Source organism: Ochotona curzoniae, unplaced genomic scaffold (assembly GCF_017591425.1).
Source record: "Ochotona curzoniae isolate NIBS_2020 unplaced genomic scaffold, NIBS_Ocur_1.0 contig_2210, whole genome shotgun sequence".
In the NCBI taxonomy this organism is placed as follows: Eukaryota; Metazoa; Chordata; class Mammalia; order Lagomorpha; family Ochotonidae; genus Ochotona; species Ochotona curzoniae.
Genome location: NW_024465369.1, coordinates 52715002 through 52733909, shown reverse-complemented (window position 1 = coordinate 52733909; position 18908 = coordinate 52715002). Strand labels below are relative to the sequence as shown.

At 43.0% G+C, this 18908-nt stretch overlaps 1 protein-coding gene across 6 annotated transcripts in view; it reads left to right on the top strand.

The window, feature by feature from the left end:
* The window catches only part of ANKRD44 (ankyrin repeat domain 44), a 307451-nt gene that overhangs the window by 260522 nt on the left and 28021 nt on the right, over window positions 1-18908 (top strand). For all 6 annotated transcript variants that reach the window (XM_040971917.1, XM_040971918.1, XM_040971920.1 and 3 more), the window contains one exon: window positions 16671-16742. In XM_040971917.1, coding sequence (XP_040827851.1) covers window positions 16671-16742 — 72 coding nt within the window. The remainder of the gene's footprint in view (window positions 1-16670; window positions 16743-18908) is intronic.

Here is an 18908-nt window from a genome sequence, read left to right as displayed (position 1 = left end):
CCAGCGTGGTAGCCTAGTGGCTAAATCCTCACTTTATATCCACCAGGATCCTTTTAGTCCTGGTTGCTCCACTTGCCATCCAGGTCCCTGGTTGTGGAAAGCAGTAGAGGACAGCCCCAAACCTTGGGACTCTGCACCCATATGGGAGACCTGAAAGAAGCTTCTGGCTCCTAGCTTCAGATGGGCTCAACTCCAGCCATTGCAATCACTTGGCTGAACCAGTAGATGAAAGATCTTTCTCTATGTCTCTCCTTCTCTCTGTAGATCTGCCTTTACAATAAAAATAAATAAATCTCTTTTTTTTAAAGATATAGCAAAGGAATCCTTGATGAATGCAGAATAGTCACTACATGTCACACACGGGAAGAAAATCATAAAATATGCACATGTCATGATTGATATGTGTTGATGTGCACATAGTAAAATGAACCAATGATCTCAGGCTGCTGCCATTGTGGGACATGCTTTTTCTTCTTTTTCTTTTTTAAAATTGCCTTTATCTTAAATATTAGTTTAGGATTCTTTCCTGTTTTTAAAAAAATCATGCATTAAAACAAATATATTGAGATTTTATTCTAGAGTCAAATACCATCTTAAGCAATGGAGATTTTGTTTTCAGTATATCTTGTTTGAAAGCTGTATATTCACCATCCATGCAAAAGAACACATCACCCTTCTGAACTTAAACGTTTATTTTGAGGGAAGGTTATGTCTATCAGCATGACTGGTAGAAGAGTGTGCTTTCAAGCCTCTCTGTAGGCAGAGACAGAATAACAAAGACCTGAGTTTCCCGGCTGCTCCCTCATGCCACTGATAGTGCTTTTAGCTCACCTGCCAGGGTGATGAGCCCAGATGGAAATAAGCAAGGTGCTACAGGTGCACCTGTATGAGCAGTAGGGCCCAGGATATCAAGGCTTGCTTGCTCATGGTGGATCCTTTCCAAAATGAAATGCCATCAGAGCTGCTTGGATGGAGATGACCTGGCCCCGTGATTGCTTGGGGAAAGCGAAAGAGGACAACTTGGGCGCAGTGGAGGAAGGGAAGTAAACAGGACAGCAGAATCACCAGCCCACACAGAAGTGATGAGAAGATAACCTGTCTGTCTGGCAGGGTCAAGAGAGGATGGCTGTGGAAGTTCGTAGCGCAAACGTATACAGCCCAACTGCCTCCCCATTGCCTGAGTGGCAAAGAGAGAGGGAGGGGAAGTCCACATTATAGTTCATGATATGGGTTTATAAAATCATCTGGAGCTTTGGTAATTGTTCTGGCATTTTAATAAAATCCACCATTAATATTTAAATATAATCATGTTTAGTCCATTTTTTCCACTCTAGTACCTTCCCTGGCATAAACTTGGTAAATGTTTTTTAAGCTATTACAGTGAATAAATAATGAAATTAAGCTGTATTTGAATTTAAATTTTTTTCGCTTAAAACTAAAATTTCCTTTTTTAAAGCTGTTTATGGCTTAGCTAGAAATTTGTGTCTTTAGGTTATTTCTAGATTGATGCCTGCTTTTGCTTTACAGTGCCAGCTCAAATCTGTCTGTGCTTTGCTGTGTTGTTGGAATCAAAGGGTGTTTGTCAGGATCAGGTTGCTTTTCTGACATGTATTTAAAAACTGGTTCTCATAGATAAGCGCAAGGCACCCTTCAGAGAAAAACATGCATATGGACTAGGCTTTCAAAACTGGAACATTTAATTGGAAGCATCAGGAATTGGTATATAATTTAGTACTTATTTAGTAAGCGTTTAGTTTAAAATATTTTCATACTTTAAGAGAAATTCCATTGTGTTAATATATGCAGTAGCATCCCAAAATGATGTCCATTGCCATTTTTACTAGGTCAAATTGTAAGGCAACGAATACATGAAAAAATATCCTATAATTTATGATTTTGCTTTTTCATAATGTGTTTCCTGTATTTTAATCTTCAGGTCTTTTGACTTTCCAAATATGTAGAAACTGAAATCATTATTTCTGTTATAATTAACTTTGACACTAGATTTTGCAAATAGCTTTCAGTGGTCTACTTTATGAATTTGACAAGTGCACTGTTGTGCAACAAGTGGAGGAGCTTGGTCCAGCTCCCCTCAAGCTAACAGTGCTTCTTAGTATTGATGCTTTAAATGGAACTCGGTGTTCTCTAGCCACCTTTCAGGTGCACCCTGACATGTTGGAAGTCTCACAATTTAAAAATTAGGAACAGGGCCCGGCGCGGTGGCACAGTGGTTAAGGTCCTCACCTTGCACGCCCGGGATCCCATATGGGCGCCGGTTCTATCCCCGCAGCCCCGCTTCCCTTCCAGCTCCCTGCCTGTGGCCTGGGAAAGCAGTAGAGGACAGCCCAAAGCTTTGGGACCCTGCACCCACGTGGGAGACCCGGAAGAGGCTCCTGGCTTCAGATCGGCATAGCATTGGCCGTTGCGCTCACTTGGGGAGTGAATCATCGGACGGAAGATCTTCCTCTCTGTCTCTCCTCTCTGTATATCCGCCTTTCCAATGAAAAAATAATAAAAATAAATCTTTAAAAAAAAATTAGGAACAGGGTTTTGTTCACATTAGATTTTTTTCCATAGCATTTGCATGAAGTATTTTTCTAACATGGCTCTCTGTGTAAAGGCATGTGAAAAACAGAGCAAATTCTGTGAGGTAACTGACAACAGCCGGGAGCAGTACTAGTGCATGGATGGCTGCACGCTGCTATCTGAGTGATAGAGAATTCAGCTCCATTTTAGGTTTTCCTTCATTAGTACAGGTGTAGGATATGTCCATGAATAATAGAAAAAAACTTACATTTCAGTTCATTGTTTTACTTCTCGAACCATTTATAAACACTGTCAGCAAGCAGATTAGTGTGAGAATCATGAAAATCTTTGTGATACGTTTCCACTGAATTAAATATGCTGCCCTCACACCTTCTGTTTGAACAGCTCATTAACAGCGAGATACAAAAGACGAATACCAGATGGGCAAGGAGGCATCAATATCTCAAATTGCTGTGAGGATTTCTTTGCACTGTGAAATGGCTCTGTTCACATCGTGGTTCTCAAGTTCATCCACTGCAGTGTTGTATGGGATGGGCACTGGCGACGAACGATGCTTCCTTCTTGCCACCAGCCAAACATAACTGACTGGCTTGCTGGGTGCCTGAAAACTTTTAGGCGTTCCTTTAGCTGTGTTCATGGCACTGGAACCTGATTTTTAAACCTCATTAAAATTCATATGTTATCCAGAGGTTTTCTTGTGATAGCACATTATATTCAGTATCGTAGAGTTGAATCCAACCCTAGAGATTGGTGTTGATTTGCATTCATGTGCTGGGAGCTAGAGTGGATTTTCTAAGATTTCTGTTTTGTTTTTTAAGTAGTGGAGGGTGTAGGTATGACGTGAGCATGTGAAATTGTCAGGAATAAGAATTGAGAATTGAGCAACTTAGGGTTTGTGTTTTTCCTTCCTGCTCAAGAATGTTGGCTTCTCTAGGAGGAAGTGGTGGGTATTTGCAGGATCAGGGTATGATCTGAAAACCTCATGGAGTAGTGTAAGGATGAGCCTTGCGGCACAGTGGGTTCAGCCACTGCTCGGGACGTCTGCTGCTGTAGTTAGTGTTCACAGTGCTGGTTTGAGTTCTAGCTGCTGTACTTCTCATCCGGCTTTCACCAATTCACCCTGGGAAGCACCAGATTATGGCTCAAGCATTTTGGTCCCCTGCCATTCAAGTGGGAGATCTGGATGAAGTTGCTGGTTCCTGGCTTCAGGTGGCCTAACTGTGGTGGTTGAGAGCATTTGAGGCGTGATCTAGTTCATGGGAGATCTTTTGCTTATGTGCATTCTCTTGCTCTCATGTTATCTTTTAAGGAGATGGAAGGAAATTATTACTAAAAGGAAGAGGGGCCTGGTCTCTCAGGAGTTCCTGACCAGCAGGTCCCACAGCCACCAAGAGGATGAGGTGGGCTGAGTTCCTCAGCAGCAAAAACCATTGGAGACAGTCCAATCAAGCATGTCTGTTTATTATAAAGCAAGCACAAGCTTAAATATATTTAAAAAGGGGGAAGGCAGAGGGTGTCTCCCAACAGTCCTCCCACCAACCATTGGCACTGTAATTGGCTAGAAGGCATGTCAGTCTCTCTGGACCCTCCCACCACGTAGCATATCACATACAGCACACATGGCTGACAGCTATGCCGCAGGTCATGTTCACCACGTGTGGCTGGCAGGTGGGCTGTGGGTCACGTACAACACATAAACTGGCAGGTGATGGATCACACCTGACTTGTCACAGTTACTTATCAAGGAAGTCTCAGCACAGCTTGTCCAAGGACAGAGAGGAGAAACTGAGGTGCAGTCCACCCCACTGCTCTCATCTATATAACCAGTAATCAGGTCAGGTTTTAGTCTTGTGTGCTAAGACCACTGCCAGGGTCTTCCCCCAGGGATATGGTGTGCTGTGTCCTTATGACCTGCCACATAGGCCAAGCAGGCAGAGATCCAGGGGCCATGTCCCACAAGATGCAATGGCTCAGTGGCTAAATACTTTCTTGCAAGCGCTGGAATCCCATGTGGGTGGTTTGTGTCTTGGCTGCTTCATTTCTCATCCAGCTCCCTACTTATGGCCTCAGAAAGCAATAGAGGATGACCCAAAGCCTTGGGACCCTGTACCCACATGGGAGACCTGGGAGAAACTCCTGGCTCCTAGTTTCGGATCGGCTCAGCTCCAGCTGTTGTGGCCACTACGAAGTGAAACAGAAGATGGAAGATCTTTGTCTCTCCTCTCTGTAAATCTGATCTGCCTTTCCAATAAAAATAAATAAATCCTGAAAAGTGAGAGAGAGAAAAAATTTTAAGGCCAGGTTTGCCAAAATGCAGTCTTGGGAGCTGGCTCCCACTAGCCCCCTCAATTAAGGAGAGAGAGATTTGTTGAAATAGAGTGTATGGTAAAGTGGGCCCATAATGGAAAGTCCTGTGACAAGGCTGTTGTTTTGTCATCATGCAACAATTAGTCTTTAGAGTATTATGGTTTGATGACATTAAAAGATCAACCGTGATTTTGATTTATATTTTTGGTCATCTAAAAATCTAGAAATATTTATTGGGCCAGCATTGTTGCCTGTTATGCTGCCATCCCACATGGGCACCAGTGGATTCCAGTTGTTCCACTTCCCGTTCAGCTCCCTTCTAGTATGCCAGGGAAAGCGGCTCATGATGATTCAAGTGCTTGGGCCCCTGCACCAAGCTATGAAACCCCGATTAAACTTCTGCCTGCTAGCTTCAGCCTGGCAGAGTCCTAGCTATTGTGGCCCTTTGGGAAATGAAAGACCTCATTCTGTGTTTTCTTCTCTCTCCACACTCCATCTGTGTAAGTCTGCCTTTCAAATAAACAAGAATATTTTTTTTAAAAATCTGAGAACACTTTTCTTATGCTTTTTCTCATTTCTGTGCCTGTAAACTAACTTTAGCATAATAGTCGCTTTGTGGGCGGCACCATGATGTGGTGCCTGGCTGGTCCACTTCTGATCCAGCCCAGTGTTTGTGGCTTGGGAAAGCAGCAGAGGGTGGCTCAAGGCTTTGTGCCTCACACACATTTGGGAGACCTGGAAGAAGCTACTATCACCTAGCTTCAGATCAGCTCAGCTCTGGCCATTGCAGCCACTTAGGGAGTGAACCAGCAGATGGATGATCTTTCTCTCTGTCTTTCCTTCTCTCTGTAAATCTGCCTTTCCAATAAAAATAAATGAATCTTTAAAAAATAGTCACATAGGGCCCGGCACGATAGTGTAGTGCTTAAGGTCTTTACCTTGCACGCGCCAGGATCCCATATGGTAGCTGGTTCTAATCCCAGCGGCCCCACTTCCCAACCAGCTCCTTGCCTATGGCCCGGGAAAGCAGTCGAGGACGGCCCAGAGCCCTGGGACCCTGCACCCACGTGGGAGACCCGGAAGAGGCTCCTGGCTTCAGATCGGCATAGCACCGGCCATTGCGGTCACTTAGGGAGTGAATCATTGGGCGGAAGATCTTCCTGTCTCTCTTCCTCTCTATAAATCTGCCTTTTCAATAAAATAAATCTTTAAAAAAATTTATTAAAAAAATAGTCACATAAATAAAAACATTATTTAATGGCAGGAGATGTTAAGAACTTTGAAGCAATCCTTTGAATTATTTTTCAGTTTTGATTGAGTTCATGCGATCTTGCTTTCTGTTGACCACAATCTGATCTTTACCATGTACCCATTATCTTTTGAAGTGAGCTATGTTTCAGAAGATAGTCAGAGGGGAGAAGGTTCTCCCTGTGGGACTGCAGGTACTGCGACGTGAGGCCTTGGATATAAGCAAACCTGGCAGGATGACTGTGGTTGTGTTTGAGTTCTGAGTAGAAAAGAGACCAGAAAAGGAGATGGGGGATGCTCTGTGAGTCCCCACTGATTGCATTGGAACTCTCAGATGGATTGGAGAGGGAAGAGAAACAAGGTTGAGGTATGGAAATTCCTATTACCTCCAGGGAGCAAAACGAGCACGTGTTGGCCTTAAGACCATTAGGTAGCTTGCAGACCTGTGGTATAGATGCTTGAGCCCAGGCCTGTAGGGTATGTCCAGAACCAGCCAGGTGTCCCGAAGAGAGAAACATGGGCTGCTGCAGGGCAAACCAAGAGGCCAGGGGAGGGCAGCCTTCCTGAACATGTCCTGACCATCACCAGGGCCTCTGGCTACAGAGCTGTGGGGAGCCCACAGTTTCTCCATCTCAGAGACTAACAGGAGTTTAGCTGAACTCCAGTGGGATTGAGTTTCTGATCTTGGAATGGCCTAGCTCTGTCTTCTCTGTTGTTCAGCAGGCTATTGTAGAAGGAGAAAGAGGCACCACCCTAGGTCCTCACATGCACAATTAGCTGCAAAGCTGAGTTAGGGAAGGATTCTACTAGAGGAGTTTCCAACAGCTGCTAAGGTTAGGGTTAGAGCTGATGGGTGCTATCAAGGCATACCTTTCCAAAACTTAAAAACGTGACCCACAATACAAAGAGAAGAGGAACTGAACTAAAGAGTTTCTTTTAAATCTCAGTAAGTTGTGAGAGAACCAGGAAAATGCAGAGGCTTTTCAAAGAAGTATCTGAGGGGCAGAGCTTCCTTTAATAGAATAAGATTCTAGGTTACATACAACAGTAGATTGTTCCCAGGGGCAATAAGCTACAACTACTGCAGTTTTGTTTTCTGCTGGACAGAAGTTGTTTGTCTCTCTGTTGGAAATAAATGGAGAAGTGAGCTCCATTAGAACTCCATAGAACTTCACAGAAACTGAACCTTTAGCAAATCTTATGCTAAAAAACAAACAAAACAAAAATCTTTAGGTGGCTCAGCTTAATGGTGCCTCTGAAAGGACATGAAATTATTCTTTGGTCATCTTTGTAGCTTTGGGATTATTCTTAGCAATGAGAAATCAAATGCTTCTTGATATTTACCCTTTGAAACTCTTTTGTGTCCTAAATCATGTTACTCGTGTGTGATTGATTAGCGTAGCCCTTTTGTTTTGGTGTTGCTCATCCTTGCCCTGCTTTCCAGCTCCCTCCCTCCCTCCTTTCCTGACCCTGTCTCTGTCCCACCCTATCCTCTCCCCGGCCTCTCATACAGAGGTACAGGTGCTTACACACACACATACACACACACTCACATGCATGCACACACCACCACCACCACCGTCAACACGCCTAACACAGATCATCTAAAGGGTAGAATCAAGAGAAAGAAAACCAAGTGAACCAAGCACCTCTTCCAATGATAGAACATGTTGGACTTACGACTAATTTAGAAGGGTAACATGATGACGTGAGCTTTGTAAATACTCTGCAAAATGCACGAAGCGAGGTATGGCCTAAGCTTATTCCCTCACAAGGACCTTTACTGGTACTGAAATTTGCTTGCAATGGCTGTTGCCAAGTCCAAGTGGGCTTACCGTACCCGTAATCAGGTTCTGAGTAGATGCATTAAGAGTGCCCACAGGCCCAGTTTTGCGGACATCAGCAACCAAGGCATTCACTTTGGTTTTGAGGTTGGTGCTTCTGGAATTTGATGGTGGCTGCAACTATTTGTGTTTCCTCAGAGATTTCCTCTGGCACATTTTCTAACGTTTTCTGCTTTCCATCCTGGCTCCAAGACATAAACATTCTTTCCCTCTCTTGGCTTGCCACCCACACGAAAGAATAAAACTAAATTCAGTTATGGGAAACTGTGACACCAAAGAGAATACTTTTTATAGAGGTGAATTGTATCTTCTGATTCTATTTAATTCTGATACAGTAATGCTTTTAGATGTTTTTATTTTTAAGTTACTTGAGAGAGGCAGACAGAAAAAACTCCCATCTCTGTTTCAGTACTCAGATAGCCACAATGGTTGGGGCTAGACCAGGCCAACCCTGGGAGCCAGGGGTTCAGTTGGCCTCCCATCTTGGGAACAGGGACTCAGCCATCTGAGCCATCACAGTTCCCTTCACCAGGTATCCAGCAGCAGGAAGCTAGAATTGGGAACGAAGGCCTGGGCTTGAATGCAAGCACTCTACATTGGAGGGGGGGGGGGAGGTGCAGCATCCTAACAACAACAGTGAGTGTGTATTTTTATTGTTCTTGGAAAAGATTGAAATGGGGATTTCAGCTTTGGATCATTCCTTCTGTTTTTGGTAACTTTGATGCCTCCCCCCTAAAGACCCTGACATTTCTTTTTAAATTTTATTTATTTTTACTTATTTGAAAGACTAAGCAGCAGAGAGAGGACAAAGGGGTGGGATAGATCAAGCTTGCTTCCTTAGCTTCATTTCCCAAATGCCCAGCATACCTGAGACCAGGCATACCCAGGAACGTGAAACTTCATCGTCAAGTACTTGAGCTATCATCCACTGCTTCCCAGGACACACATTAGCCAGAAATGGGATCAAAAGCAAGAAACTAATAATAATAATAATAATAATAATAATGGCAAGGAACCAGATTCTCCAGTCAGGGAATGTGTCAAGCAGCAGCTTAACTCACTGAGCCACAATGCTCCCTCTGACTTATTTCATGTGAGTTAATATTCTTTCTCATATGGAACATTTATGGCAAGATGAAAGTTTCAGACGCATGATGCCAAGGCTTTTTTGGACTGACTTAATTATTTACAACCAGAAAAAAAAAGTGTAATTTCTATTAATCACCTTTAATTCCTTGTATCTTCTGATACTTAGAGGACCCAAAGACCACCTCATGTGATGTAGCAATAAACTGACATTGTGGCTTGGAAAGAAATATTCACCTTTTTCATTTTCAAGATCATATTCTGCAGAAAGCTGGGGGCTTTTGTTTAACTTTTTTTTATATTGGATTGTGTTGCTGTAATTGATACTTTCGTTTTAAATAAGCTTTTATTGTTTAGGAGTATTTTTAGGCTCAGAGCAAAAGCCAAAGGTGGGTTCAGAGAGTTCCTGTATCATGCCTGGAATCCCCTCCTTCCCTTACTATCACCCCCCAACAGAATGGCAAGCTGGTCATACGTAATGAACTTACCTTTGCACTTCATTACCATGCAGCATCCATAGTTTTGCCTTATGGTTCACTCTTGGTATTGTAGGTTTTATAGGCTTGGATAAATACTTAATGACATTTATTTCTCATGATGATGTCATACAGAATATTATCACTACCCTTAAATTATCCATGCTCTGTCTCTTCATGTCTTCCACCTCCTGTTGGTCTTTATTTCTTTGGTTCAAGAGGAATAGAAAAAGGGAGAGACAGGCAGACAGAGCCTCCATCCAACGGTGCACCCCCAAACACCCACAATGGCTAGGACTTGGCCCAGAACCAGGAGCTGGCACTCAGTACCGATCCTTCAGATAGGTGCAGAGACCTGTGCACCTGAACCAACACTTACCCTCCTGTGGTCTTTGCTGGCAGGAAACTGAAGCTGAGAACTTGAACCAAGAAAGGAACCCAGGCACTCTAGTGGTCTTCCCAGCTGGCTTCTCAGCTGCTACCCTCTGGGGCTTTTAGATGTAGCAACCCATCACGTTGTTCAGCTTCGTTTCTACAAAGGGAAAAATCTATGCAAAATAAAACATCATCGCAGTATCTTTGGTAATTCTTTACTGTCAAACCAAACACGAAGAGTTGTTTTTTTTTTTAATTTTTATTTTACTTATTTGTTAATTTTTTTGAAAGTCAATTATACAAAGAGGAAGAGAGATAAAGATCCTTTGTCCATTGATTCACTCCCTAAGTGGCTGCAATGACCAGAGTTGTGTCCATCTGAACCCAGGAGTCCAAAGTCTCTTCCTGATCTCCCACACAGGTACAGGGTCCCAAGGCTTTGGGCCATGCTCAACTGCTTTCCCAGGCCACAGGCAGGGAGCTGGATGGGAAGTGGGGCTGTTAGGATACAAACTGGCGCCCATATGGGATCCCTGCACATGCAAGGCGAGGACTTTAGCCACTAGGCTACCGCACAAGGCCCAGCAGAGTTTTTTTGTTTGTTTTTTTTTTTTTTACTCCATAGTTAATTCTGTTAATGCTCTCTCATTCAGTGATGAGATTTTAATTCAAGTCAGTAACCATTTATTGAATGCCTAGTACAGAATATAGAAAGTACCTTCCTCTTAGGAATTTGCAGTATAATGGCTATGAAGAAATACCATCAATAATATTGGCTCTAAATGTTATTACTGCTTTGGTTAAAATAGTCTGGTGCTCGAAACATTGACCCCATGTAGTTTGATCTTGCATTTTGATTAGCTACAGCAAATATTATTGCTTAAAGAACCTTGGAAATAATCTACTTCAGCCATCTCAATTTTAAATATAACTGTAACTCTTTATTAATATATATTTGTTATAGAATGTTTAGAATATGTATAAATCAAAACATCAAATTCCCATAACACCCAAGTAAGTATTATTAACCTTTTGTTCCATTTCTTTCATGTTATCTTTTTAACATACTTTTATTATATGTGTGAGTATGTGTATATAAAGACTGAGTATATAGTTAAGGTTTTTTTCTAAGATTTATTTGTTATTTTTGATGGAAAGTCAGATCTACAGAGAGAAAAGAAGATGTTCTTTCCATTAGTTGACTCCCCAAATGGCCAAAACGGGCAGAACTGAGCTGATCTAAAGCCTGGAGTTTCTGCCCAGGTCTCCCACATGGGTGCTGGGTCCCAAGGCCTTGGGTCAAGCTTTGCTGCTTTCCCAGACCACAAGCAGGGAGCTGGAAGGGAAGTGAAGCAGCCAGGACACGAGCCAGCACCCATATGGGATCCCAGCGCATGCAAGGTGAGGATTTTAGCTGCTAAGCTACCACATCAGAGCCCTAGAGTTGAGTTTTTATACATAGACTTTTAGTGTGCAATTTTGTACACTGATTTGTTCCATAAACTATATTTTATAAAATCATCTTTTCCCAAGACTATTCAGAATTCTTGGCAAATATTTTAATAGCTGAATAATATTAAGTTGTGGGATCAGTCACAGCTTAGGTTTCTGTGTTTTCTGCTGCTTCACTGGTTAACAGCTCTGGGGTTAGACCTGTCTCAGGGTGGAGTCTCTGAAGCAGACTGGTTGGGTCTCAGCATGTGTGCATGCATATGGCTCCTACAGGATGGTTTGGAGTTCCTGGCATTTGGCATCTTGCATTTGGCTTTATCTCCACAGTGGATTTTATTAGCTTTTCCTGACGTATATTGTAGCCTCTCTTCCATTTAATCAGCAGTGAAGTCACCAGGAACTGATCACACACTGGAGGGAGGAGATATGCAGCAGCATTGGAATCAGTTCCCAACCACAAATGGCAGCATAGTGTGGCTGAGCGTCGTGGCACCTGCCTTCATTTGTGTTATTGCTTTTTGCACTTGCATAGAACTTGGCTTAAACACTGTAGGGGCCAATGGCTCCTCACTTACCCAGTGGGGGTGAGGCTGGAGGGAGATAAAAAAGTATGTTAGATTCATATACATTCCAAGAAACCAGTGCGTTCCTAGTAGTTGTTAATGATCATTTGAACAACAGCTTCTTCTGACAGCTACGAAACAGCAGGAGCAGAACTAGAGAAAGAGTTTCTCTCTGCCAGTGCCAATGTGTCATCCCAGTTTAGAACATTCATGACTGTGTGCAGACCTGGGGCCCCCTGAGATCTGGGTTGCTGAACGGTGTCTTAATATTGTCTTACTTAGTTGAAAGAGAGTTACAGAGAAAAAGAGACAGACACACAGAGATCCTCTCTCTGCTGGCTCACTACCCAACTGCCAGAGCTGAACCAGACTGAAGCCAGGTGCCAGGAGTTCACTGGGATCTCCCATATGAATGTCAGGGACCCAAGTAGTTAGGTCATCTTCCATTGACTTCCCAGGCATATTTACAGGGAGCTCGGTTAGAAGTAGAGCAGCCAGGACTCGAACCCATGCCCATGTGGGATACCAGCTTTGCAGGCAGTGGCTTAATCCGCTATGCCACAGATTTGCTCCCTTTGCTGGAAACTTTCTTATCAGTTGTGAGACGCATTGGTAATCTGTAGGCTACCTCTGGTTCTCAGAAGACCTTCGTGACCCTCTGAATGTAACATCTTGCCAGGGTGAGCGGTCTGAAGCACCTGTAGACTTGTCCACCTCTTTGGCAGCAGGTAGGGCCAGGCTGCAGGCTGATAAGTTTGATTAGGACAGGGGACCCAGGAGTGGCTGGGAGGTGGTGTGAATCACGTGACAGTCTCAAGCACAAACATGTAGAATGGGAAGTAGAGTTTCTGACAGAGGTGTCAGCTTTGCAGGGACTTTGGCCTGTTTCAGCTCTCCACACACTTGAAGACTTAAAAACTTTCCCTCAGAACTCTGATGGAGAGATCTACCATTGAACCTCTCCCCACAAAGTCCCTGTGGAGGTTTCTAGCCTAGTTTTTCCTCCTCTCCCTCTTCTGTGGAGGGGAGCAAAGCAGGGACAGCCTCACAGAGCCAGTAGCTGTGCTCTTGTGCTTGCATTGGCAGAGCCATGCCCACTTGCTCTTTTCTTAAGGACCACATTGGAGACTGGTTTGGGATCCCTGCATTGTTCCCAGTCCTGTTTGCAAGTAGCCAGTCATAATTTACTGTTGATAAAGCCTTGGCTTCCTGCTCAAGTGTAATATTTGTGCATTCTTCTGCACATTTTGATGATAAGGTTATTGTTTGGTTAGCCTCAAGGCTGATCAGCCTGCTGTTGAGTCTGCTTCTTCTTGGCTGTGTCATGGAATTGTTGTAGAAAAGACTTAAATCAGCACCTTAAATGTAAGACACCAAAGTGCTTCTTTTGAAAATTTATTTATTTATCCATTTTGAAAGTCAGAGTTACAGAGAGGGACGGTGAATGACTCTTTCTGCCAGCACTGAGCCAGGTCAAGGCCAGGAACCAGGAGCTATAGCCTTATCTTTCCTGTGGGTGGCAAGGACCTGGGTTCTTGGGCCATCATTTCCCAGTCTGTTATCAGGGAGCTGGATTGAAAGTGAAGCAGCCAGGGCAAGAACCAGAGCCCAGATAGGCTGCTGCATGACAGAAGGTGGCTTTGCCCACTATGCAGGTCCCTGGGCATTTTTTTTCTGATGTAGTCATAGCTAGCTTGGTTTATGCTAGCCTTATATAACTGTATGCTCTATCTGCAGAACTCATTGCTTTTTAAGATGCTGCTTCATTGGAATGTGTGCTTGCCCTATCTGTGTTTTAAAGACTCCATTTCTGATTTTAACAGATAGGTTGAGGTTGATCTCTGTGGGATAATATTCTTCTCAGTAACCTTTATAGACTTGCTGATTGATGAGTTCATATTACGTGTCCTGGTGTGAGCCCTCTGACCTTCTCTTTCCCTCACATGCCTCTCCTGAGACATTTGTGCGGAACAGAATATTTACACAGGGCTGAGTAATGCCTCATCCCGTGGACTTGGTGTGTTTAGAACAAAACCTTAAATAAGAAAGAGAAGTTCATTCAGGTTGTAAATGCCAGTTTTGACTGACTTGCAAATTGCTCCCCTCCACAATTCTTACTTTATCTTCTTAACCAATAAAGAAGAATCAGAAAAGGAAGAAAATGATTGAAGGAACTAATTTCCATTTAGTGTCTCCAGCAATAACTGTATAGCTATATTCTTACTCCTAGAGAACATAAAGGAAATTCTCAAAAGGCAGTCGTGAAGTTAGAGACATTAATAAAAAAAAAGGGGGGGGGGCCTGCCTTCTCAAATAGAAACATGAATGTATACACACACATAAGCACATAAGACCTCTGTTTCCTGTCCCCTCCCTACTGCTTTTTGTGAAACATCCAGTGAAAGTCAATCAATTGCTTGGAAAACATTATTGTGTGTGTTAGGAACCTGGATTTTCAGTTAGATCTGGGTTGAGTTCCCTAGTCAACCTTTGATTAACTCCATGAACTTCTTAAGGATGTCACTTAGTGGATGACTTAATATTGACTGAGATGATCTGTGTAAGGCTCTTAGTAGAGCGTTTGCTTCCTGGTAACTACTTAATAATTTTTCATTGTTAGTGCCAATCTGTGTCATTTGTCACTATGACCACTTGACCATCACGTGCATCATTGCAGCCATCACTACTGTTTCATCGAATCTGTCTCTATCATTGTCATCATCATTATCATCATCATTATCTCACTCTTCTGGTTTACTGTGCACCTCTCTGATCAGTCCCCTTGTAGAGTCCATCTTCTTGAGGTTTGTGTCCTCAGCTTCGTCCCATTCTCTTGCTACACCTACATGAACTCTCCCATCCACATGTAAGGCTTAGCATATTAGCCATTGCTGGAGACCCCAAGACCATGGGTGTATCCCAGACCTCACACCTTACATCAATTGACAACCTCTCCCCACAAATGTCCCAGCAGCACCTCAAGGCAAGGAGCCAAGTGCAATGTGTCTTTCTGTTCTGGAACTTACTGCTGCTGCTTCTCCTCCTTCTTTTTTTTCTGATTTAAAGAAGTGATTGCCTTCTACTCTTAATAAAACAAGAAACCTGGATGTCATTCCTTGCTGTGCTTTGTCCCCTTCCTCCAATGTTCAGTCAATACATTGCATGTGTAGTTCCATGTCCTGAGTGCTCAATGAGTAATTATTGAATAAGTCAATAAAGGAGTGAATGAAATTCTTGATTGCTCACCGTATCCTTCCATTGCCATTGCCTCTTCTGCAGTTCTGGCTGCCATTAACTCTCACCAACTTAAAATGTCACAGTTCATAAATCCCATAGTTGAAATATCCTGACTGATTTTCTTTGCTTCTAGGTTGGAGTTCCAATCTCCGGCATCACTGGAGTCCAATAGTCACGCTGTAGGCAGAGTGATTCTTGTAAAACCCAAGGCCCCAGTCATGATCATGCCTCCTCCTTGCTTAGGAATGCCTTTCAAGGATTCCTAAGAGCTGTATTGATTTACTGTCATGGTGTGTTGTCCACAGGCACTCTCAGAAGTGTCTAGGATTGGGCCCATAATTAATGATCCCCCAAACCTAGTCTGTGTTCTGTGTGCATTGGTTGTCATTTCCTCCTCGTGCCTACATGTGAGAGGAGCTTTGTGGGCTCTTCCTTCTGTCGGGAACACTCTTCCTTTCTCTCCTGGCTGCCTCCTACCATCTGGATTGCAGTCTAGGTCCTATTCTGTGCCAGGACCTTCTCTGACCCCTGGTTTATATAAGGTACCTCTTTGTGTTTCCATATCATCTTGTATTTTTCCACTCTCCCTTGCCTTGGGTTTTGATTAACTGTTCCCTTCAGTAGGTTCCCTACTAGCCTCTAAACTCTGTCAGATCTCTAGCCACTTCTGATCAGTGCCCACCTTTCTAGTGCCTGACCTAGGACTGTTCACATGGATAACACTCACCAGGTATTTGGGGAAGGAATGGAGTAAAGCATTAGAATGGTCATCGTATGTGGATAGGAACTCTCACTCCACAACAAATCACCTTGGACCATGCCTAATGTGCAGCTATGAGCAGAACACTTTTATGGGGAGAAGTGAGTTGGGGGTCCCTGTTGGTCATGTTTGTGAAAGTAGGGGAAATTATTCCTTATTCCTTTGATTCAAAGTTCACTTTAGGACAGAAGTTCAAGTTGCTACAGATTGTCAGTTCTAGGAAATCTTGTAGGTGATAATACTGCAAAACAAACAACAGCTGTTGGCTGCCCTGAGCGAGCATTTAAGGCTACTTTATTCCAAGGATGAAAGAAGGATTGACTTTAAAGTTATTTTACCTAGGAGTTAAATTTATTCTCATTATTCTAACACTTCCTAAGTTATTTAAGTTCCAGATTTTGTGTTGTAAAAGTAAATACAACAGGTTAAATATTGATTTCTAAAATAATAACTTGTAATATGATAGTTGCATACATGAAATTGTAGTGTTTTTTAGATTATAATTTTTAAATCATTATTTGAGCTGCCAAAGAGTCCTAACAGTATAGTATTTTGTTCCACACCTGTTGACTAGAAAGGAATTCAGGACTTATGTATGAATCATTGTATGTGTTCCTGGGCTTGTTTTCTGCAGACATAGGCATATCAACATAATTTTTAAAAAATGAAAGTAGTGTCTTTCCATATAGGGTTTAAATTTACTTCTCATTTTCAGGGAAGAGATAGGGGTAAATTTGACATACAAACTCAATTTGTTTTCTTTTTACCTCTGCAGCTTTTGGAAAGAACCAACAATAGTTTTGAGGAATCGGATTCCGGTGCCACCAAGAGTCCTCTCCATTTGGCTGTAAGTGAAACATTATGGGCTACTTGGCTTGTTACAAATAGAAGCTAAACTTCCTTGAAACTGGGCTGCTCTTAATATATAAACATATCAGGGCCATGATGGGTGGTCAGGAAAGTAGTACAAGGTTGAAGGCGCAGGAGGCTATGGAGAGAAACCTTGCCTGTCTTTCAACTTAAGCTTCTTGCTGGTGACCCTAGAAATAACACTTTCCCTGTGTGTGTTGTAAGATTTATCTATCTATCTATCTATCTATCTATCTATCTATCTACCTACCTACCTATCTATCTATCTATCTACCTATCTATCTAAGAGACAGTTAACACAGTGAGAGAGACAGAGAGGGTATTATTCCATCCACTAGTTTACTCTCCAGGTCATTCATTCTCCAGGTCTAGGTTGAGCCAGGCTAAAGCCAGGAGCTGGATCTGTGTCTCCCACAAGGGTGCATAGGCCCATGCACCTGGGCCATCTCATGCTGCTTTCCCAGGCACATGAGCAGGGATCTGGATCAGAAGTGGAGCAACTGGGACTCAAATTGGGACCATTAGAGGATGACAGCATTGCAGTTGATGTCTTTACTCATCATGCCACAACACCAACCCCGTTGGGTGTTCTTTAAGCTCCATGGCATTCTACTTGTCTGAAAATAAATGTGGTAGAGCAGGTTAAGACACTGCTTGGAAAGCCAGCATCTCAAATCAAAGTGCTGATTCAAGTCCCAGCTATTCTATTCTTATCTGGCCTCCTGCTAGTACAGCAGGTAAAAAAAGGCTCAAGTGTTTGGGTGCCCATCACCCACATGGAGTTCTTGGCTCTAACTGTTGTAGGCATCTGGAGAATGAATCTGTGGATGAAATCTTGCCATTTGTCTCTTTCTCTGTTGTTCTTTCAAGTAGACAAAAATAATACAAACATTACAAAAAGTGACCAGGTGGTGGCATTACTGGAAGGAATTGGATTTCTGATAGTTCTGCGGCTGGCAGAGCCAAGAGGGTCATGGAGAAGTTCCAGCTGTTTCTCTTCTCATTTGCAGCTAACATGGGCATGATTCCCCACCTGGAAATGAAAGGAAATTGCTACTATGGATCCTGACAACCCAATCCAGTCTATTAGTTCATTTAATTCTTTGTTATGTGATCTTGGCACAAGTACCTGACCTCTTGAGTCTCGCTTTCCTCACTCCTAATGTGAAGGGAACAGTGGTACCTCATCCCAGAACTGTGGAGGGATAGCAGGAATGAATGCATGTAAAGCAATTCAAACAGTGCCTAGCATGTACTTGGCAGACATCCACTTCATCTTTATCATTGTCAACATAAAACTCATTCTTTTATTTGATACATACTGATTATAAACGGTGCCAGTCTTCCAGAAGCTAAAGATACACACACATACACACACACACACACACACACACACACACACACACACACACACACGCAAACTTCCTCTGTCTTTATGATTTCCAACCTAGGAGAGACAATAGGCAATTTAATATGTAAAACATTATGCATAATAAGTACTGCAGGCACTACAGGAACAATGAAATGGGATCAGCATGGTAGAAGTGATTGAGGTGGCAGGAAGGATGCTGTTTTACACAGCAGAGACTGTCACACTTGGACAGACGCCCCCAGCGTTGATATCTGATGGCAGAATGTTCTGGGAAGAAGTGCTATTTTCTGGGGCGTGAGAGCATAGTTAACAAGCCTACAGGAAAGCTTAGAGACCCCTGGGGCTGGAGCAGGGCCGTGAGGAAGAGCAGTCAAGGGTAGGATCTGAAAAATTGGGAGACCTGCTATAGATCTCACAGGCCTCCGGTTGAGAACTGGCCTTCGGCTGCCAGCAAAATAGGCAACTCTGTGGTGGGTTAAGAGGCTAAAGGCAGTATAGGGCTTTGGTTTTCTAAAACCTGCTTTAGCTTTTGTGTTGAGTTAGAAGCACAAGAGAGGAAAAAAGGCCGCTAGAGTTAAGATGTGATGCTGGGGGCTTTGATCGGGGTGGTGACGGTGGATTCATTCTAAACTGCTTTATTTTCTAGGCCTTAAGAGTTTAAAAAGATTACTTGCTGCTAGAATCCTACAGATATTCCCATCCCTTCTCTTCAAGGAGACTCAATAACAATTAACCTGATAAAACCCCAGGCACACAATTTCCTAGGTGGGA